This window comes from Bactrocera dorsalis, chromosome 1 (assembly GCF_023373825.1).
Source record: "Bactrocera dorsalis isolate Fly_Bdor chromosome 1, ASM2337382v1, whole genome shotgun sequence".
In the NCBI taxonomy this organism is placed as follows: domain Eukaryota; kingdom Metazoa; phylum Arthropoda; class Insecta; order Diptera; family Tephritidae; genus Bactrocera; species Bactrocera dorsalis.
The window spans coordinates 79,068,187-79,092,489 of NC_064303.1; the positions used below are offsets into that span (position 1 = coordinate 79,068,187).

A 24,303-nucleotide genomic window follows, 5' to 3' on the forward strand; every position below is an offset into this window, starting at 1 on the left:
TTTCATCTTTAACATTTTTCATTTGTTTACATAAATCTTTCACATTTATAAAATGTTGTTTATGCCTATCGAATCTACCGATTACATACATATGTATGTATGTACATATGAATCTGTGAATATGTTTCGCATCGAAACCTATTCGCAATACAATTTAGCTTACTGCCACTGTTATTTGTTATTTGACCTGAAAAGTATAATGAAACCAAATGACGTTACAATCTGAACGTTATACACACATACTCATTAGAAATACGCAGGATGTTGTGGATATGATGGTAAAAAGAAACAACTAATTTATTAATTTAAGCTATTTATGTATGTATTAGAGTTCTTAAATTTATTCGAATAACTTCAAAACCGATTATTTGAATATCCGCTTTGTAATCGTTCGTATGAATAAAACGATTCGAATAGCCGTAACTTTGCGTTGTTCTACTGCGAGTATTTAAAAAAATCAAAATTGTTTGAAATCCAAGCAGGCTTTGATTTTTCTTTTTTTAAATTTAGGAAAAGCCAATTGTACGTCTGTATACGTCAAAGTTTTTATAATCTCATATATGTACGTGGATAAAATTTATAGAAATTAAACGCTTACGGTTCATATAGCTGATTATGAACAATTAATCGAATAGTGGTAAATGAACGGTTAGTCGACGACTTACGACTATCCGGATATTACAAACCGATTAGTTGGTTAGTCGAATACCAAAAGCTCTAGTATATATCGTCACCTGAAATACAAAATAACGTAACATCAGTTTCGGAAATTTACATGGAACATGATTGAAAAAAATTTTAATATTGGTTAAAACTGGTTTAGGTATATCGGAGCGCAGAACCTGAAAATGTTGAACATATGTACATACATATGTAATATTATGAATGTAATTTGAAGTAATGAAGCGTAATCAATAAGACACTCAATTTCGATTTTTTTGATGATGATTTTGCATTTCAGGTGACGATATGCATGTAGGTGTACAGTTAAAAATATTTGAGTGGTCTATAAAAAGCGACTGTCATAAAATCGATGTATAAATATAAATAACCGTAAATATAAATAACCATAAATATAGATGAAAACTGTAGAGTAAAACGTATTTTCTAGGAAAGACCTACATTTTCAAATTACCAAACGAGTTACAAATATTTTATTTACTTGAGGGATCGTCTCACTGTGACCCTCCGAAAAATCACTGATTTCTGCGATTTCTTTTTGATGTTCAAATTAAATAATCGGTTAGATTTTTTATAAATAAATACATTCATTACGAATACAAAAAAGGCGAATAAAACGAATTACGAATAAAATAAAAGCTTCCATAGCGCGATACCGATTGACGTTAAAATTGTTTTCTCTAGAGTGGAACTAGATATGTTCAAAACTCTTCTTTTGAGAATGGAAACCGTTTGGAAAAACACCATTCTGAGAAAAACAAGTTTAAAGATTGGAGTCGCTATGTTAAGGACTCCATTCACTTTCTACAAGAAACGCTGTAGCGACCGTAGTAATTTAAATTTCGATTTTTAAATTTGAGACAATACTTATTACAGTGTACATATGTACATATGTATACTATCCGATAATGCAAAATAATATCGATTTCTCGAAATATTCGCACTGACAAAGTACACACAAAGCAAAGAAAGGTTTTCGAAAATCGTTTGAACGTAAAAATCCATCTGATAGTTTGTACGAACCTAAAAGTTTGAACATGGAATATAAGACTAAAAGTAGCGATTCGATTACTGAAAATTTCAGATGTACTTATGAAAATAAATTGCGCTAACGAAAGCCAAGTTTCAGTTATTTATCTATATATATATAAGAAAGTTGATGTTAGTTACACCATTTATAACTCAAGAACGGCTGAACCGATTTAGCTGAAAGTTGGTGGAGAGGTAGCTTAGAACCAGGGTAAGGACATAGGATACCTTTTATCTCTTTATGTCAAAGATTAATACAATTCATAAATACAAAAATTATATTTCAAATCATAAGCATTTGTTCAAAATTTATGTTTGTAGGGATCATTTGAATATATGCGTACAATTTTAAACAGCGTCTTCTCAAAAATAATACAATTGCTAAATATTTGGAATAGAAGAAAAGCACTGCAACGCATTGAAATAGATTATAACTGACTCAGTAATCAGTCGTTGAGTATGTATTATACAACGTGCATCCCAACAGATTGATGTCATAACCTTTCCCGCCGCCTTTTTCGTTTTTCCACGCCTGAGAACCAGTTCATAAGGTTCATCATGTACAGTCCACTACACTGACTGTCGATTGGACTTCAGTGGGAAATGATGGAGCTATGTTTCTATCACGGACGAAAAATTTCGGCTTTATTCCGATTACAGAGCACTCAGTTATTCGTTGTTTTTGTTGGATTATGAACTTGCGAGGCACCCACTTTGCTCATTTCGGCTGTTTTTAGGTTAGCAAATATCTTTTCAACGGTGGATTTCCCTGAGCCCAAATTCAACAGTATTTTCCCCAAAAAGCCAAATGCTTTATTAACACACGAAATGCTTTATGATCCATTTTTTTGTAAACTAACACACAACTTCACAAAATATTATATCTTATTAACTAATATTTATAAGGCAACTAATAGAAATCATATAGATGGTAGTAGTAGTATTATTTATGTATCAGCCATAGTGAAGCGTGGACGGGTCCTCTAGTAATTGATAAGGAGTGATTTTATGGAATGGGTAAAAATTTGGCTTGAACTAATCACAAGGTATTACACTGCAAATGATGTGGGAAATTTGTATAATTTCGATTACAGTATTGCCGAATTGGCATCGTTGACAAAATTCGACTGTTATGAAACATACCTTTTAAAATGTATAATGTGATAAGTGGTAGAATATGCAATATCTATCTTACACAAGTGAAATATTATTTATTCGTGTGCAAATTCATTCGTACAAAACAATATTTAACATTTTAGTTACGACCGTTATTTCGAATAATTACGGCACGGTGGATATTTATTGCACAAGCTTTGCTTATATCGGTGAGGGAATTGCCTTCTACTCTCTCTACACAAGCCTATATGTACATAGGTATCTAGGTGAGCTATTAAATTGTAATGAAATTGAAAACAAAATTTTTTTTTATGCGCTATGTGGAATATAACAATACAAGTGTACCAGAAATAAATTTTCCTTACAACCCTGAGATTAACAAGTTCTACTGATTTTAACAGCTCAATAGTAAAAGTTAACTTCTTATTGTTTCCAAAAGTAAAAAAATGTTAAATAATATCGAATTTATATGTATTTTTAATAATTTAGTAATATTTAATTTTACCGTTAATTCAGTGCCGTTATAGTATGTTTTCTTTTTTCTCCATAGCAGTTCAACTTTGTTATCATACATACATATCGCTCATTTGCTGCAAGACCGGCATAAGTAAAAAAAACGATTCTCCAGAAAACGCGTTTAAAGTTTTCAACTGACTACAACCTTACACGGTGACTCCAACCTTACACCTCTTCTCAAGCGGAGCATATAAGAGGTATTCATATGAATTTTTCACTCAACATGAAGTATGCTATAACGAACAATTCTGCAGCATTAACTCAAAAATCACGTTTTTTGATTTATGCCGGTCTTGCAAATGAGCGATATGTACTCGTACTCGTATGTATATCTAATGTTTCTACCACAACATCCGAAACTTGCAGGTAACGAAAATTTTTCAATTTCTTACATATTTGGCTTGGGTGCCATTATATGTAAGTATATACTCGTACATATATAGTGTTTGTAATGAGGCTATAGCTATGTGGTCTTTATCAGAATGTAAATAAATCACTCATTTGTTAATATGAAAATCTCTTCTAGGTATTTTTTTTTGCTAGAATCACCACAGCCGCTCTAGGTTAGTGTGTTGGAGAATCTAAAATGTTAGTTCTCAATTTTTGTTATATGATCTTTTCCTTACAAATACATTCCATTTACTAAGAAATCTGCCTCATGCGAATAAGGCGCCTTTCCACCCATACGACGTGTGCGTCGACCGACTGTACGCATTCGGCAGCCAATCAGTATGGCCAGAGCTGCTGTGACAAGTAAACCAAGCGTTAAAGACAGCATAGCACCACCCGGTCGCTCAGATTGTCCGTCATGATCTCGAAATTCGAAACCAAGATTGTCGTGTATTAATTTATATTGTTCGTGCACGGGGGAAGGGACAATAACACGTTGTCTTTGTTCTTCAAGAGTTAATTCTATTGGATCCAGCTGACTTTTAACCTTTTCACTTTTCGGAAGGTTGGTCATTTTAAGATATTTTTGCTTCTGAAATTAAAAAGAAGCAATTAGATAAACATCCATAATCATAAACATTTCGGGAAAGTTTATCACCTTCTGAGTTCTCATACTGTTGACTTACCTTTTTTGGTGGATATGTTGACATTTCTTCCTCCTCGTATTCAATATTTTGCTCTTTAACTTTGACGTTAGATGCTGCTGTTTGTATAGTATTAGATTCTCCTGATATAGATTTTGAAACAACTAGCGACCCATTCGGTAATGTCACAGGTACCACTGACTGTTGTTGAGAATCAATTAATTCTGTTTTGTGTTGTAGCGACGGCACTACTGCGGGAGCATTTACGTATCTTACAGACTGTTCAGAGGCTTCCTTGGCTGTTACCGGATCTGCTTGTTGTTGCTGATCGCCTAAGTTTATATTGTAAGGTGGTCGCGGCTGCAATGGTAATGGCAGTGATTGTTGTTGTTGTGGAATGTGCGTTTGCGGTGTAAGGACCATTTGCTTTGACTGTTGAATTTGCCACTGCACATTCGACGGCATCATAGCTATTATGCAAGGTTTTAATATTTTAATTTGAAATATTTACCTGTGGTAAAATGTATACATACATACATACTACATTACATAATTATTATTACAACAACAACGACGTTCACGAAATCATTTAATTTCTCGGTTAGTAAGAGATTATATATGTACATATACATATATAAATAACATGCACTCTCCCATCTGTTCGAATTCGGAACGATCTATAAATTCACAAATTCGTGGCGATTTACAGATGCACTCTTCCTCCTTGATGTAAAAAGTGGATTGGTTTGATAGATTATCTAGAGTATTTGCTTTCCAATATAATAACCGTTATTTAGAAGAAGAGAATATTGATGGAAGTTATACATTAAAAACGTATATCTAGTTTTAAACCCTGTTATATCTAATTCCATGACTGTAATAAATTAAAGGTTAAGTAATCAACAGGTGGCTATGGTTATCCATAAACATCTCTCTTGTCCCTACATTACACGGGAACGAAGTTATATCTTTGAAATAACGTAGTATGTAATGTAATATAGATGCTAATACATACCAACTGGTACGACATATTGTTGTTGTGGTGGAATTTGCTGTTGTTGTTGCTGTTGCGGTACGTACATATCGCCGGTTGTAAAATCTGTTATTTGAGGTACGTAAATACCGTTACGCTGCAAAGTTACAGTGTTATAAGCTGGATTCAAATTGATGTTTGGATTGTTGTTTATATCTGTATTAGCATAACTGTTGGTCTGCACACTATTGGGACTATTGTTGGCATTTACACCTGTTGTCGGCACTTGTATTCCTCCTTTGTGGCTGAAGATGCGATTTTTCATATCTGGTCGTCATACAAATAATACATAGATACCAATTTTACATTATCAAATCAGTTGTGTATGTTGGTACAGCTTGTGGTAAAACAACTACCGACTATAAATAAATAAATTTATGAATATAAAAGCCTACATAACCGCGTCAGCGGTATCTACGCCAATAAAGAAGATAATCATATTTCCGACTTGAGAAATAATTTTTTCATAAGATCAGGTTTATCAAGTTTATTTTGTCATATTTATATGAATTTGAGAGTATAATAGTTTTATTCACATAACGGTTGTACGTATCATATAAAACTAAGCGAGATAGATATAGGGTTATACCATATATCTGGCAACTTTTCTCGTGCTCGCTTTCGAGCTCTTAGAAATTTGTTTAATTTATATAATATTTAAAACTTTATGGTGAAATTATCTGAATTAAGTGATAAGTATCACTATTATATTGTTCTATTAAAGCAATTGAAATTTACTTTAATTGTGTGTTGGCTAATTTTAATTCATTCCGCCGAGTCATTTTCAATTTGTTTTTGTGCTACATTTTAAATAGTGCAATTGTTAGTGTTAATTTATATTGCTTACTTAAATTTCTTTCTTGTTTTTATTCGTTTTCAACTTTGTCCACAGCTGTTTGCGAGTTTCTCGCTTTTCGTGTGTTACAGTGCATCTCAAACTGCTCGCTACATTGGTTGTTATCTTTGATAACCAACTATTTTTATTGCATTTATTTGTTATAAATATTTTTGTCGTTGCTCTTTTTACTTTTATTACTTAACATTTTTTATATTTATATATATTTAATGTTGTTTTTGTTCATTATGACTTGTAACTTTCCGAACTGCTCTGTGAAAGGCGAGTCGGAACGCTTTGTTTCTTACTGCCTTTGTGATGGGCTTGAATGTTCTGGACTGACAGGTAGGATATTGGATTCTATTCTTGACAGTAAGGCTTTTCTGGTCTTGCTTAAAATGCAGACTAACAGAAATTAAATTGTTTAAAGTTTCTAAGCAGGCGCGCAATAGTTTCAAGGAGATTGGTCGTGAGCTTGAACCCTTACTGAAAAGTTTAGGCATTATGAAACGTTGTTTCAATCATTTCAATGCCTAAATGTGCAAGAAGATAATCCAAAACCTTCATCTAAACGTAAACGTCCGTCTGATGAAGATACCACTGTATCTTCCTTAAAAAGAATGCCCCCACCCACTATTGACCTCATCAATCTTTCATCCCCTTGTCTTCAAGGTGAGAAGGTTCCGTCTGCTCAGGTCACAGAGAAAACTGTTACTGAACACGGTAAGCGGAAAACTTCTCAAGATCCGCCTCCAAATATCTCCAAGTCAGCTAATAAAAACATAGTTGTAATACCGCGGAAAAGGGCAATTTTTATCTCGAGACTTGCTGCGGATACCACAGTCGATGATATAAAAAGTTATATCTCGTCGAAATTAAAAACGGTAGATACAGACATCCGTAAATTTAATTTTAAATACAACAGGGATATTTCGTCGTTTAAGATCGACGTATCCGCTGACAATTTTCAATTGATACTTGACAACTCATTCGGCCATCTGGGGTTCGATCACAAACGTGATAAGCCCACTGTAGTTATCACTAAAATGACAAGTAATCCCGAGGATACAAAAAACTAATTAACAATAATTCGCTGAATATTTATTATCAAAATTTTAGAGGTCTTAATACAAAATTTACTGATTTGTATTTAAATAGCATTCATTGTAACTTTAAAATCATTGCTTTCACAGAAACTTGGCAAAAGCCCCACATTTTTGATAATGAAATATTCAACAGCGAATTCGAAATCTTTAGATATGACCGGCTGAACAGAAAAGGATGTGGTGTCTTGTTTGCTGTTCATTCTTCAATTCCTTCTGAAGAAGTCGATGTTCCGCATGCAGACTTCATATAATTTAAGTGCATTTGTAATTGCGCTAATAGTGGCCATATCTACTTAACTTTATCTTTTGGGAGATTTCAATTTACCGTGCGTATCATGGAAATCTATTGATGATTACACCATTCCTATTAGTACTCGCTTATGTTTTAACGAGTTCTTAGATGAAATGTCGGAGTTGGGTCTTAACCAAATTAATTTAATTTCAAACGAGTTTGGTAAGTTCTTAGATCTGGTTTATGTTGATAAAGCTTCAATGTTCTCTGTTGTCTGATGTGATCCTTTGGTTCGGCCAGAGGACTCGTATCATCCTGCTTTGAAAATTAACATCGAAATCATAGCCAACTTTGCTCATAATAATACACAAGACCTTTGTTTTCGGTTCAACTTTGCGAAAGCTAATTTTAAGAAGATTAATTACGAACTTTCTAAAGTAACTTGGCCAGATTATAGTGGAAATATTGAATTTAGTGCTTCCCACTTTAATGAAACTATTTTAAACTTATTTGAAAAATATGTTCCGAAGTGTGTTGTTACTCAAAAAATGAGTTCTAATTTATGGTTTTCGAAAGAATTATGTGCTTTTAAAATTTTTGAAAAAACTGATTTAGTTGCTGACTATTCAAAATATTCTAAATTACGTCGACAATTTGCTGAACTACAAAATATGTTATAATAATTATATAAATAAAGTAAAAAATAATATTATACGTAATCCAAAATTGTTCTATGGTTTCGTCAACTCCAAACGCAGGATTTTAAATTTCCCGTCCGATATGAAATATATGTAAGTCTAGTATGTCTAATGACAATCAACTCATTTCTAATATGTTCGCTGAATCCTTTAGGTCCAATTACTCTCCAAAATCTCCAAAAAATGTTCCGCATCAGCACAAGTTAGGTCCGATTTCTGTCATTAATGCACCTACCATTTCCGAAGCAGACGTCTTATATCAGATAATGATCAGATATGATTCCTTCATGCTTTCTTAAGAAATTTGCCAAATATACATATGTATATGTATACCAACCTCTAACAAAACGATTTAATTCATCTCTTATGCAAGGCTTATTTCCATCCATATGGAAAAAGTTATTTATAATTCCTTTACATAAGAGTGGACTTAGGTCATCTATTGAAAACTATAGGGGAATAGCAAAGTTGTCTGCAATACCTAAACTTTTTGAAGCAATTATAACAGATGGCTTAACCTTCCGGATCCTTCCACTAATTTCTTGTTCTCAGTACGCTTTTCGTAAAGGGAAATCTACAATAACTAATTTGCTTGAATTTTGTTCAATATTCCTCCAGGCGTTCCTCAAGGTAGCCATATTGGTCCAATTCTGTTCTTGTTATTTATTAATGACATATCATCTGCTGTTAAGTTTTCAAAAGTTTTATTATATGCTGACGATGTAAAACTTTTTAAAATGTATACTTCAAACAGCGAAAGATGTCAGTTGCAAACAGACTTAAACAACCTAGTTTCGTGGTGTGATAGAAATGACATGCCATTGAACTTTCAAAAATGTAAAACGATGTGCTTTTCACGTAGAGGTGTAAACCCAACTTCATACGCAATACAAAACTTAAGGTTGGAGCAAGTATGCAGTTTTGTTGATCTGGGTGTAACTATGGACCCCAAACTCAATTTTAATCTTCACGCATCTTCCACGGTTTTTAAAGCTAAAGGCGCTCTTAGTTTTGTTAAACGTTGGTCTGAAGAATTTAGAGATCCGCTTACCACAAAAATTCTTTTTGAATCTCTGATGGGGCCTATATTAGAGTATGCTTCTGTAGTTTGGAACCCAAGTTACCAAGTCCATTCGGATAAGTTAGAGTCCGTTCAAAAACAATTTTTACTTTTTGCCTTAAATCATTTGCATTGGGATTCCAGTTTAAATCTTCCCCCTTATACTAACCGTTTAAAACTTATAAATCTCCCGACACTCGCTAGTCGTAGGGAGATGCTTGGTATAATATTTCTTGTAAAACTCATGAATTAGTCAAAAAAAAATTATTTTATATACTTTTAACAAGCAACTTTTTAAATGTTAAACTTTAATCTAATTCTTAATTTTGGCTGTTAAAATTTTTGTTTCTGTAGCTGAGCAACTTAAGATCGCAACGCTTAAAACTCTATTACCTTTTATGACTCGGCTAATTCCGCTCGTTCGCGGATTGCACCCCTCGTGTCGGTTGGGCGGGATGAGGTTAAACGTAGGGTATTATTATTATTATTTATAAATGATCAGCATGACGAGAAAAGTTAAAATCCGGGCGACTGTCTGTCTGGCACTACTGCTACGTCCACAAATCGCATTTAACCGAAAACTTATAAAGTGCCATAACCAAGCATTAATTTAAGATATAAAACTCTAATTTGGCACAGGGGATCGCAGTTGAAAGGGGCACTTGTGGGCAAAAAATTTTAAAAAGAGAGCGTGACCCCGCCCTCTAATAAATTTAACGTACATACACATATTCTAAACCACTAAAGCTACATTGACCAAATTCACCCAGCACTAAGAACTCTTACCGACAGTGTGAAAATGGATGAAATCGGAAGGTGTTGCCGCTCATACCCCATATAACGGTACTAAAAAAAACTACTAAAAGCGCAATAAATCAATAACTAACAATCGGTCAATGTATGAAATATACAACAGAAATTCAGACCGAAACCTTTTCTGAGAATAGTAGCTCTGTGCATCAAAAATGAGTTAAATCGGGTCAATACTTTCCTGAGCCCCCATATACCTAATATAAAGATTTTCGAACTTAGCCCTTCTTCACTTGTTGTAAATAATTTGTGCTTTATCCAGTAATTGAGAACAAAATTTTAGTCATTTAAACATCTCGGTTAAGTTTTATTTATTGCGATGATTGTATATTACTATTGAGAAAACTACATTTAGTATCTAAGAATTGTTTCCGCCTGCTTCATTACCTTCTGCACAAGATCATATTGCCTTAGGTTCGTGTTGTAACGTATTGAGTTTTTGCATATTAGCGTTCACTGATGCCTCAACACTATCTATCATATGTATATAGTTATGTACAAATATCACTGTAAGTATGTATTTCGGGTTGACTGACTTACTACCTGACTAACTCAATAGATGCCTGAGTGGCTGTGTACTTAATGACTCTTTAGTCAGCTATCAGTACTTCGAGTTCAGATTGCACAAGTGTATTGCACTGAAATATGTCATATTTGTAAATGTGAGAATATGAGTACATATGTATGTGAATATAAATTTCGTACATACATATGTATGTGTAATATATATATAATAACATCCATTAAATATTAGAGAAATACTGTTTTTTTTTGAGGTTTCTAATGTAATGTCGTAAATAGTCACTTTACATCTGCTTACATTGCAAACGGTGTTTATCAAAATAATGAACTAAGTATTGTACACATTGAAAAGGTCCACAGAAAACTCCGCGATTACATACATATCGCTCATTTGCTGCAAGACCGGCATAAGTCAAAAAAATCGATTTTCCAGAAAACGCGTTTAAAGTTTTCAACTGACTACAACCTTACACCTCTTCTCAAGTGGAGCATATAAGAGGTATTCATATGAATTTTTCACTCAACATGAAGTATGATATTTATAACGAACAATTCTGCAGCATTAACTCAAAAATCACGTTTTTTGATTTATGCCGGTCTTGCAGCAAATGAGCGATATGTCTATCTCTTATGGATATCCCACAACAACATTTTTTTGTCAATTACTTTTTACGACAAATTCTGTCTAATTTTCGAAGCGATTTTAAAAAACAGAGCATTAGTCCTTATCCAATTAAATATAATTACATTATTGATCTAATATAGATGCATGTATATGGCCCTTTATAACATATGATTTAAAAGAATATTTTCGAAGGTATTACTCAAAAAAAATACAATGGCTAAATATTTGGAATAGTAGAACTCACTAATCAGTCGATGAATATTATACCTCGTGCATCCCAAAAGTTGATGTCATAACCTTGCCAGCCGACTTTTTCGTCTTTCACGCTTGACAACCATCTCTTCATGTGCAGTCCACTATGTGACTGTCAATTGAACTCCAGTGTGGAATGATGGAGACATGTTTGTCACACGCCGACGTTATGAAAATAGGCGACATCGTAACATAACTTTCCACATAACGGTTTTGTTAAAAACTACTAAAAGAGCGCGAAGTGAATAACTAAAAGCGCCAAAGATAATACCTTACACCCTGAGCGATCCAAAAGACTCTATATATATCAGGTAAAAGAGCATGAATATTTTCAGACAAAATATTGCACAAATAGTTCATTTCATATTTTAGGTATGCCATCTCGAGTCTAAAAATTGTCAAAATCGAACCATAACTGTCTAAGCCCCGTGTACCATATGAGCTTGACTGACTTTTTCAGCTGATATGGATAAAATTGAGCGAAAACTTGCCTTACCTCCACGTTACTGATATTTACGATTTCGAAAAGTCCGACTGACTTTACTACATCTATACTAATATTATAAAGAGGAAAGATTTGTACCTATTTTTGTATGTTTGTAATGAATAGGCTTAAAAAGTACTGGGCCGATTTAAAAAATACTTTCTCCAATAGAATGCTACATTCTTCCAATTTGACATAGGCTACATTTAATTTTGAAAAAAATTAAGGATTCTTGGTAAAATTTGAACAATGTAACCGAAGGAGTAGAAAAATGAGTCTCAAAATGTCTTTCGTCGAATGCGCTGCCGAAACTATTAGCGATAGAACAAAATAATGTACAACAATATTGAAGAACATAAGAACATAATGTCTACAAAAACTCCGCGGTAGCATATGTCCAACTATTGTTGTTATGTCACTACAACAACTTTTTTCATTTTAAACATTAATGAAAATGCTAACCAAATTCAAACCATGCTATTTATGTGTTTATATTAATCCTTATCCAAACAAATTATTTTACGGTCAAGGCCATGTAACTACCTATAAAATAGTTTTTAAATTGGACTTTCCATTCAAAAGATATTACGAATTAAAAAATTCAAAAAGTAAACAAAACCGCCATAGCGCCGTGGCCGTTGTTTGTGATGCATTCTGAAAAGCGCGCCGGGCCAGAGAATGTAAAGTATAGAGAAGGTGCAAATTGAATTCTGTATGATGTTTGATTTGGCGGCTAACAGAGCCGATAGAATCAAAATAAGGAATTGCAGTGGCAAAAATATATGTAAAACGACTGAATTCATTATTTATTACTGTTATTTTAATTTTTTGATTATTATTATTTTTATTTTTTAATTTTTTAAAAGTGCCCGCCACTTAAACCATCAAAGAAATTGAACATAAATAGACTTACATACAAATATAACTGTGGGATTTTTTTTATTACAAATGAAAATATTTGTGAAAAAAAGTGTTTTATATCCAAATTTCCAAAAATAAATAATTGTCTACCCCGTGCGATGCCGGGACGGGCTGCTAGTATATTATATTTTTATATTTATACTAATATGATCAAAAAATAGTAAGACTTTGTTTATAATTTTAAAATTCTTAATTTATTCTTCAAAATCTACATATGTCATCCCCCTCAAAGTAAGCACGTCGTTTGAGTTTGGTGAATAGTCAAAAGTCACACAGAGCTAAATCACGCGAATATTATAATTGTGGCTGGCACGATATTAGTTGAAAGTTTGGCGAAAAATTAATGCAGTATGCGATGTGCATTATCGTGGTGCAAAAACCAATAGTTGTCGGCTCATAATTAGGACTTATTTTTTACGAATAGCTTCGCCACATCGACCCATTACACTCAATATTCCTTGTTGACAGTTTGGCCGGTCGGAAGGAATTCGGAGTGCACTACACATTAATAATCGAAGCAAACTGTTAACATAATCTTGATTTTTGTCCTGTGGTTTTTTCCTCTTCGGCACACCGTAAAAGAAAGCAAAACCCAAAATATGAACAACTGTATTGATTTTCACGCCGTGTTTAACTTAATTTAATTGCCTCGAAATGCCCCGGTCTTCATCAGGTTAGCACATTTCAGGTCAAAATAGTTTTGGTTAATATTAACGAATCACATTTTTTCATATTATTTAATATTTAAATTTATCCGATTTTATCTATTTTTGTTAATACCACCTACTAATAAAACGTTCTCTGTGTTTCATTAAGGTAACACATATACCATCACCAAACATATACAGTAAAATCAGCCGGTGTTTGTAAATCCTGATATTAGTTACTTGTGGTTCTCTTTCGATTTTTCCCATTTTCATACCGATTTTGGTTGACATAGTTCGAGCGGGTCCCGGGATATGTGATTTCACCAAAAAATAGTTGGTTACACGACCATCATCCAATTCTAGAGCCGGTTGTTGTATGTTTAGTGGTTTAGGAGATATCTAAATCTTAATTTAGTGCTTAGTTATGTCACTTTTTAGGTTTTCGGTTAGTTTTGTGAACGTGGTAGTGATCCTATTACGTCCATCTACGAACCAATACATTTTTTACTCTTGCAATATTTATCCTGTATATTAAAATTTGGTTTCTGACACTTCTGGCCTTTTCACAGGGTTTGTCCGGAAAGTAATAGGACTGATTTTCTTCCGCGACTGTATTTTGGAGCGTGCGCACAACGACTGGATTCGGTAGAGTGCGTTTCTATCTAACGAACGAGCGGTTGGTCAGTTGTATCTAAGCACCTGGAGAGTCAGGACAAACATTTTCGAGCCACGTGTGTTCTAGTGGTGCAAGCCAAAAACGCAGCGTTCGCTAGAGCAAAGGTACGCGATTAAATTCTGTGCGAAACTCGGTTAATCTGCGATAGAAACGTTTGATATGATCAAGCAGGCTTACCCAGATGTTGCTTTAGCAAGAAATGGTGTGTTTCGATGGCACTAGGCTTTTTTAGAGGGCCGGGTAGAGGTCGCTGATGAATGAGCAAATCCAAAGAGAAAACGATGCTCATTGTCTTTTTTGACATCAAAAGCATCGTCCACCAAGAATTTTTTCCTCTCGGACAAAGCATCAATGCCAAGTTTTACGTGGAATTCCTAAAGAGACTCACGAGAAGAGACTTGCACCACGACAACGCCCCGGCTCACAACGCATTTCTTGTGAACAGCTAGCTAACCAAGGCCGGCATCCCAACGCTTCTGCAGCCGCCCTGCAGCCCAGATTCTGTGACGCCTTCAATGCTTGGAAATCGCACTGTCAGAGGATCCTTTCCTCATTGAAGTGTGTCTGTGCGCTACCAATGGGTTGAATTGGTCAATACTTCCCTGAGATTATAATCTTTTATTAGGTATATAATAATTAATAATTCGATAATTATCGAACTTCCGGTTGACTTTATGCCGCATATATCGGCCAGTATGTGAGTTATCTCAATGAAAATTACAGGGCGTGTTTTACTCATAACAGTGTATTTTTGTGCCTAAAATTGATAGAATTGGGCCGGAATTTCGAATTTATTAAATATGATTGGTGATTGTATGTGAGATGCTTTATATATTTCTGGCCTAATAATGAAAATAGGAATATTTATTAACGAAAATGGTTTTATTGTTTTTCAAAATATTCTCCATGAAGATTTATACACTTTTGCATGCGCTCAAACCAATTTTCCACTTTTTCCACTCCGATTGAGACACCTCCGGCTTCGACGTTTTGGCCGGTCAAAAAGGCGCTGGTTTGAGCCGATGTGTGAGAGCTCGCATTGTCATGGTGCACAATGATTCGTCTTCTCTTGTTCGTTTTTCGAATTTCTCCGAAGACTTCAGGCAAACAAATGGTGGTGTACCACTCAGAATTGACCGTCCTACGTTGCTCAAGCGGAACAGTCGCCACATGACTAGTTTTGCCGAAGAAGCAGGCGACCATTTGCTTCGAAGTGCTTCTTCCACGAACAACTTTCGTTGGATTTGGCTCGTCTTGGAAGACCCACATGGTCGATTGCTGTTTTGTTTCGGGCTCATACGCATAGATCCATGATTCGTCACCTGTGAGGATCTTATAAACGTCTTTTGAAGCACCGCGATCATATTTTTTCAGCATTTCTTTACACCAATCCACACGAGCCTTTTTTTGAGCGATTGTGCGGGATCCAACGAGAACAAACCTTTTTTACGGCCAGGTGTTCATGCAATATCGAATGTATGCTGGTGGGAGAAATGCATAGGCATGCCTCTATCTGAAGGTATGTTACATGACGGTCTTGCATTATCAGTTCACGTACGGCGTCCATGTTTTCTGGCAAAACGGCTGTTTTTGGTCGTTGTAACAGTTTTTCACAGTGCTATAGGATGGTGCTTCATGGCCATACAAAGATTTTAGTTCATCGATGCACTCTCGTCGTGATAATCCACGTCGAAAGTTGTGAAGAATGATCGAACGAAAATGTTCACGAGTTAATTCCATTTTTTAGCCGAGATGAATTTTTTAATTCCTTGTAAATAAAACAATTCACGATTAAATGACAAAACGTTCTGAGGGATGTTATGCTAAAATATGTCAAACTTTCCAATGGAAATGTCAGATTGCACCTGGCAACACTTAGTGTTGCCTAGGCCAGAAATATATAGAGCAGCCCTCGTATGTGAGGTGCTTTATGATATATAGTATGTTAATAATACGAGTATGTGGTATTGGCAAAAATAGATAAAATCTGTTCGATACTAAAGTAGATAGCTAATATAAAGTTTTATCAGCACCGGAAGGAATTTTCCGGACTTCGATTCTTGCAAATAGCAAAAGTACAAAATGTTCGGTGAGCCCTTCCTTACATGTTAGTTAAGCTTTCGTGCATTATCTTTTATGTGTCCAACATTTTACATCGAGTAAACTAATTTTGGTTATAATTGTATAATAATTTTTTTTTCGAATAATCCCGACATTTATGCACAAAGGCTACTTATATGAGTGGAAATATCTCTTTAAATTAAATATACGTGCTTTATTGGATTTTGGTTATCCTTGTATAATAATTTTTTTTTCGAATAATCCCGACATTTATGCACAAAGGCTACTTATATGAGTGGAAATATCTCTTTAAATTAAATATACGTGCTTTATTGGATTTCCAAATCATATCGGGTGAAATTTTGTGGCGTAAAAACGGTCAAAATTAAAACTTAAAAGTGCAATAGCTATTGTATAGTATAGAAAGCACTCCTACTCTTGCGTCGTTGGCCGGCATCCCAGAAATGTTAGCAAACCTTGTGCAAAATGTGGTGGCTACCCTATGTGGAGCCTGGGGTCAGGGTTAAAAGTGATGAAGTTTCAGAGCAGCCAATACGTCATATTCGCTTTAAGGATCTATACCAGTGTGACACTTTCAAAAAAAAAATTTATTTGCTTTTTCCATAGCTTATATTTCCATAAAGATCCTGTGAAACCGCGAAGGTCGAATCTAGAATAGTTTTTGGATGGCAGCGTTCTGAAGAGTGACCTCTCGATATTTTTCAAAATTCCTGGCGCCATAACTCTTCTTTTGATTGGTCTGCTCACTAAAGATGCGGCTGAAAGCGGGCGTCAGTTTGGAAAAAAGGGATTGCTATATAAATGTGTAAAAAACTTTATATTGCTCGCCTAGCGAGGTTGTGTGCCGAGTTGTAGACCCGCCACGTAGAGACCAGTCCCAATGAAAAAGAAACGACAGCCTCGGATGAAAGACTTTTTCGACTCGGACCACAATCTGTGGGAACAGACAGACAAAAACAAAACAGACCGAAATGCGTGAGTATGAAAAGTTTGAGCTGATTGATAGGGGTTAAGCCCGAAAATTCTACGAAAAGATGCGGCGACAGTCACGCACGCACGTCACTGTTGACAGCCATAACTTTGAAGTCGTAGGTAATTCGTCTATCTTGAAACTAGCATCAACACCAACAAGATTAGCCTTGAAATCCAACGCAGAATTACTCTTGTCAACAGGTGCTACTCTCTCGACGAATAAAGGCCAGACTCTATAAGTCTCTCATTATTCCCGTTCTACTATATAGTGACGAGTCGGCCTAAGAAGTGTTCGAGAGAAAGGGTTTGCGGAAGATTTATGGTCCTTTGCGCATTGGCAATTGCTATTACTGCACCCGATGAAACGATGAGACGAAATATACGGCGACATTGACATAGTTCAGCGAATCAAGAAACAGCTCTGTGCTAGCAGCTGTCAGGAGGAAGCGAACACTCCAGCTTTGAAAGTTTTCACCCGCCGGTGGAAGCAGAGGAAAAGTAAGACCCTCACTCCGTTGGAGAAATTAGGTAGATGACCAGGAAAGAAAAAGAATTCGGTTGTTGTATGTGCTGTGTCGAACGTAGTCCTGTGCGCTAGCAGCTGTCAGGAGGAAGAGAACACTCCATTTTTAAAGGTTTTCACCCGCCGGAGGAAGACCCTCACTCTGTTGGAGAAATCAGGTAGAAAAGGACCAGGAAAGAAAAAGAATTCAGTTCTTGCATGTGCTGTGTCGAACGTAGTCCTGTCTTGTTGGAACCAGATGTTGTCAAGATCAACTTCTTTCAACTGTAGCCATAAAACGCTGGTTATCATCGTAAAGAAAATGTACGCTAGAAATTTTCAACAATTCGTAGAATAGCGTGCACAGAAGGACGATTGTTATGACCATAAAATGTTAAAAGCGTACGAAAAGTTGCAATTGGAGAGCGATTATTTTGATAATAAAGTTGAAAAATTTTTAAACGCTGTTCTTGATTATATGATGAAATTGTAATCACTACTGAATACAATGAAAATAAAATTACAGATGATGACATATTAAAAATAGAATAGAATTCCGATTGAAGCCTAAACTAATAAGACCAGGACAGGGCAGGACTGAACATATTACTTGAAATTTGTAAACTTTGTACAGCGTCGTTAATGTGATGGGATTAGCTTTATGAGATAAATTAACCGTGCGATTCTGTAACGTGAGACAGTCTCAAGTTTCTAAATTTGAGATTTTATGTTAGAGACAATTTTTGAGACTTGAGACGATTTTGCTATTCTGTAAGTGACAGTCACAAAATCTATTACATTTCGTTATTCAGAGATGTTTTTACACTTGAATGAAAATAATTATGTCGATAACAAATATTAAATTTTCTTTAACATAGTCAAAAAACATAATTGCCAATAAAAATATAAATATGTATATGTTCACCTTGTTTCATAATATTTACGAAATTTATGTAAAATTTATTTATTTTGAACTTTTTCGTGTTTGAGTTGCTTACAAAACATAAAAATACGACAATCGATTAATATCTATGACGATCTCTATTCAGTATATTCAAAATGGCAGACAAGGGTTCTTTTAGTTTTGTGACCTGCTAACTATCAGGTCTCAAATTTGAGGCAATATTTTGAGACTAACGCTAGAGACTGTTTAGTGAATAGTAACTAGTCACAAATTGACACTTTACCTCAAAATGTCTCAAATAGAGACTAGAGACTGGTTACAGAATCCCGCTATAAGATATACATATGCGGCTTTCAATTTGTTTAATATAGGAGTCTCGGTCAGAGATAAAGAGATGTTTAACTCCTCTCTCACTGGAAGTGAGAGAACAATTGCTAAACGTCAAAACCTACTGAACTTTGACAGCTAATCGAGTTCAGTAGGTTTTGACGTTTATCAATTGGAAACGAGCGATGGCCAGATTGAAATCTTAGCAAAAAAATATATAAACGGAGGGATTTGTTGCATCGTTTAAGACCACTTATAAAAAATGTAAAACAATGAAAATTAAGTAAATTTGTGATATTTAAAGGTATTTGATGAAACGTTTTGTAATTTGAAGCATCATAGTATTATTTGCAATGGAAAATGATTAAAAACCTTTATTGATTAAGAGCTAAAAAGCTGAAATCCTTTTATTGGGTATTAAAAGTTCAAAATTCAGTTCTTCTAATATACTTTAAAAGGATTTAAATAGTTTCTCCATATAATAAATAACCACTATATGGGAATTTTTATTCGTACTAAATGGGTAAATGGGTATTGGGTTGATAAATGCCCAAAAATTATTATTTTGTTCGATCTGGCCATAATGGAAAATGTTATAAAAAACGCTTATTTTGAGGCGCTCTCACACTGGAATAAGTTAAACATCCCTTTATTCCTGGTCTCGGTAGTGTTTACTTAAGACCTTTTCAAAGAGATGACATTTTTTGCTATTTGACAATTGAGTCAGAAAGCATTCATGACAAATTCAATTGTCATAATAATAACAGTAGTATTTTATAAATATGCAAAATAATCTTGCGTACATATGTACGAGTACATACCATCATTTATTGCTTGCTCTTGCGGACGGGGACTAACCGCTTTTCGAGTTTCCCAAGCCGCAGCATCCTCACGATTATTTATCAGCGGAGAGGCAACCCCAGACAGGTTTTGTTGAGCTATCTGCTGCCTCTGCTTCTGTTGTCGTTGATGTAATTGTGACATAGAGATTAATTGTGATTTTGCGACATCTTGTAGAGGAGGTGACTGATATTGGGGCACTGAAGCAAACTGTAAAATTTAAAATATTAGTCGGTGATATCAGTTTATAATTAAAGCAAAGAAAAAACACCTTTTGACCTTTAGTTTCTACATTGATCGCGGAGGCAGTGTCACCTTCCGATTTTGCCGTTGAGGTAGCTCCTGAGCACTTATCGTTTATACCAAAGAGAGATGTAACAAGCATAATTTTAACCAAATTTTAATTGTTATTGAAAACTTACTTCTGGTCCTTCGTCACTACCATCTTCACATTGCGGTATACCATCACAGGCATTGTAGACAGCAATACATTCGCCGGAATGACAGGGGAACTGAAAACGTCCACAATGGGGTGGATACACTGTCAAAAATTAAAGGAAATCATTCGCATTCATTTATGTAACGTTATACATTTAGTATATGTACCATTTTGTGGAAAAGCTAAGCTCATTGGCGGTATTCGGTCTGCTCCTAGCATGGGTTCTGGTGCCGCTGTTGCCAATATATTCGTGTTTCCTCTAGAAGTGGCGGTGACAGGCATTCCTACCATATATACTGTGGAAATGTCTGCAGGCACCTTTCCCGATCCAACTGCTCCAGATGTTATTTTATCATGCGTTTCAGGTTTTACTTTTAAACGTGTTAATTCCCACTCTTGTTGCGAAAAATTTTTGGTACCAGCCATTTCTGTTGCACTTGGGGCTTTTGTAGTCTTTTCATTCAAATTGTGTGCGACTGTCAGCACAGCACTGGTATAATTAGTATGGCGAGTGAATTTACAATGAAAATTCTCGGGTGGACCACACTCGAAAAGGTAACAATAACCGTCACTTTTATCTTCAAAGACATAAACGTCACAGGATTCCGTTTCGCAACAGAGACGTTGACATTCCTCAGTGGTGTCGAGCTCAAGACCTTGTAAGTACTTGCCACCAAGTGTTTGTGATTCGCCTGTGCGAATAATAGTGTTTTTGTGGATTTCATATTTGCCTTCAAGAAAAAGGAATATTGTTGAATAACAATAGTAATATCTGAGGAATTTATTATATAATTTGAAAAATAACACATTAATAAAACTGTTTGATTTGAAGTTTTATTCGACTTTTTCTTTGTACATACATTTATGTTGGCCAGCCAAACGTTGTGTGTCGACACATTTGTGAGTATAAGTAGCATACAAATATGAAAATTATTTTAGATATGTCTGTCTATAAGCCAGATTGATGCGCTTAATATCAGTATCAGTAAATGCAACAAATACATTAAGAAACAAGTAAGGAAGAGCTAAGTTCGATGAATTAGGTGTAAAGCATTCTTTTAACGTGCTTATATTACAGTACAAAAATGGCCGAACTCGGACTACAACCCCTATACCTTACCATATAACAAAACTGTAAATTCCATTTGATTTCTTTACTTTCTAGTCTATAAATCAAGATGCAGTTAATATGACGATATAAACCTTTGCACGAATAGTGGATTTGAAGTTTTCCCTCTATTTTCATAAATTATGCAATTCGTCCATTTTTCAGACCTTTAAGTACCGAATGTGTTGAATCCAGTAATTGACTTTTGACCGAATGTGAGAGATATACAATTTAAATATAGATAGAGTACTTTCCTAATAGGAATACTTCCCTTATGTCCTCATGTGCCGGGTGACCGCATACCGTATATGAGTTATCTTTTTGAAAATGAGAGAGTGTGTTTTACTCATAACAGTGTATGTTTGTGCCTAAAACGGATAAAATTGAAGAAAAATATAACTAATATCAGTATTTTCGAATATCCGGTTGACTTTACTCCATATGATTGGAAATTGTATGTGAGGTACTTTAATGAAACCCTGGGAACATTTTATCGGCAAAAATAGATAAAATCGAGTCAATACTATTCCCAACTCCCATATACTACTTGTAATGATTTTCAATATTCCAGCAAGTTTTATGCGGAAAATATCGGCCAGCGTATTATTTATATTATTAATATATAAAATTACTTCAAAATATATTATCGAATATACCTGAGCAATATAAAAATTAATCCAATTACCAATTATCTTTGTCCCAAACGGTTATACGTTTTGAACTGTTCAAGTTAGGCAAAATGTAAAAAAAATGCAAGAGTATAAAATGTTCGGTCACAATTGAACCTTAGCTTTTCCTTATTTGCTTTTTACGGTTATATTAAAGTGTATTACTAGAAATACATTTGTTCAACAGTGGACAGTTAGTTCAGTAAATAAAGAATCGGCCGGACACATGACATATACGTATGTATGATTCCAAACATATGGTATGTAAATGTAAACTTCAGTTAAAATTATCATAAAAAGTAATGAGTTGTTAAAAAGTCAAAAAAGCTAGAATAATGTGAAGTGTTATGGTAGTTACACCAACATAATTAGCAAAGTTAGTTCATTTTAAAAAATATCAAAAGAAGAAACAAGCAACTCTCTTGGTACATTTTGAGCTCATCCATGCTTTTGGAAACAAGCTAGTTAATTCGAAAACCTTTCCTTTTAAAATAATAAGGAAGTATCGATCTTAAATTTACAATAATTAAGTGTATGAAACTGATTCGCATATCAACAGCAAATTTTGATGTCCGATAGACCACAACAATGTTAAAATACATAAAAAGTTCTAAGACAGACGGATTAAATAGCATTCAGTGAGCAATCTAAATGATTGTCTGGTGAAGTAATATAGAAATATCATTCATATTACAAATACGATCATAAGCAGTCGCATCAAATATTAAATGAACAATAAATCGGAATGAATAAAATACCCACAGTCCAAGCGTGTAAAGAAGTAGTCAGCCGTTTAATTTAAAATCAAACAATGGAATACTCTGATTAAAGTTAGCGGCACGCCATCAAAATACTTCATGTAGTATGTGCATATGTATGTTTGTTATTTTATTTACCCAAACATAGTTCCAAATCCATTCGTTTTTTCAAGCGATGCGTATCGACTTCTGCTGTTGCTGGTTTTACGGTGAATGGATTGCCAAATACACCTGTTGCCTGTGTGGCAGCCCAACTTGCATAACCATCTCCGACTTTAGAGTCGATAACTTTGGAACTGCAGCTGATGTGTGGGACATTCTGAGTAAAAATTAGGAGGAATATAGCGATTTCCGTGGTTTGTCGCAGAAGACGTGTTCCGGGACCGATCGCGACGCCCATTAAAAAGCGATTACGAAACATAAAATGCACAGAAATAATATACGGTTGAAATACCCAGCTGAGGGGTACAGTTGGATAATCCTTTGATTTTGGCGTGTAAACAATTATCTGTATATTTGGTTAAGATTCTACGGTTGACATGTGTTTTATTATATTCATGATATCATTCTGGTAGCTGCGATTATAGTAATCTGTATATGATGTAGCAAGTTCCAATTTTTAAATGCGAATTGATTTGATATTGTTGTTTTCACTTATTTTCATTAATCCCATTTTACTTCAATTGTTTAATTTATTTTTGTAACAGTTATTTTTTTTTTGATATTTATATTACTCTTGGTACTTTTGTCTGTTATGGGAAAATATTGATTTTTCCACACACTGCTTCGCTAGGACTATATATTTTTTCAATGAAATGCTTTTGCAACGGTAACTCATAAAATAACCGTAGATTTACATACACCAACTTAATTTACATCAATAAAGTATTTTTTCCTAAAAAAGTCGTTATTAATAATAACTTATGTGCTATCCACTATTTTGTTACTTGATTCTTTTGCTCTCAGCAACTTTATGTGCACAACCAGAGTTTCATTTTACTGCCATGAAGTATTCCAATGGAAGTGGTATTCCAATAAAAGCTTATGAAGAATCAAACACATCTGGAATGAAAATATTTCAAACTTTGTAGGCACTCGTTGGTTGTATAAGTAGAATATTAATTATTAGTTATTTTTATAAATTTGAAAGACTACAGCCTGGAAAACAAGAATAACTGCGAAAACATACATAAGTAGATAAGATCCTTTCGTTTCAATTATTTCTGTTAATAAAGAAGGGCTCATAAACTTTGAAGAATAAAAAACGTTACACTGGAATCATTGCATCTACTATTATAGCACAACTATTTTTATGCCCTGAACGGGGTATATTTAGTTTGCCACGAAGTGTGTATAACCAAGAAGTAAATGTTTGATACCCTATAAAATATACATGTATGTACATATGTATAATTGATCAGGGTAA

At 34.5% G+C, this 24,303-nt stretch overlaps 1 protein-coding gene across 1 annotated transcript; it reads right to left on the reverse strand.

The window, feature by feature from the left end:
- Positions 1-740: 740 nt before the first annotated feature.
- On the reverse strand, positions 741-23,857 carry LOC105230218 (uncharacterized). The gene is made up of 8 exons (XM_011210862.4): positions 23,016-23,857; positions 20,511-21,074; positions 20,327-20,445; positions 20,176-20,253; positions 19,886-20,114; positions 5,392-5,676; positions 4,419-4,846; positions 741-4,324 (listed from the first exon to the last, which is right to left on the reverse strand). The coding sequence occupies exons 1-8, from the start codon at positions 23,296-23,298 to the stop codon at positions 3,965-3,967; spliced, it is 2,346 nt and encodes a 781-aa protein (XP_011209164.2). The 5' UTR covers positions 23,299-23,857; the 3' UTR covers positions 741-3,964.
- Between the last annotated feature and the right edge of the window lie 446 nt (positions 23,858-24,303).

Coding starts and splice junctions, on each gene's coding strand:
- LOC105230218 (XM_011210862.4), bottom strand. CDS start 23,298: ATGTTTCGTAATCGCTTTTTAATGGGCGTCGCGATCGGTCCCGGAACA. Junction 20,446..20,510: donor CTTAGCTTTTCCACAAAATG/GTACATATACTA, acceptor AATTTTTGACAG/TGTATCCACCCCATTGTGGA. Junction 20,115..20,175: donor TAGAAACTAAAGGTCAAAAG/GTGTTTTTTCTT, acceptor TAAATTTTACAG/TTTGCTTCAGTGCCCCAATA.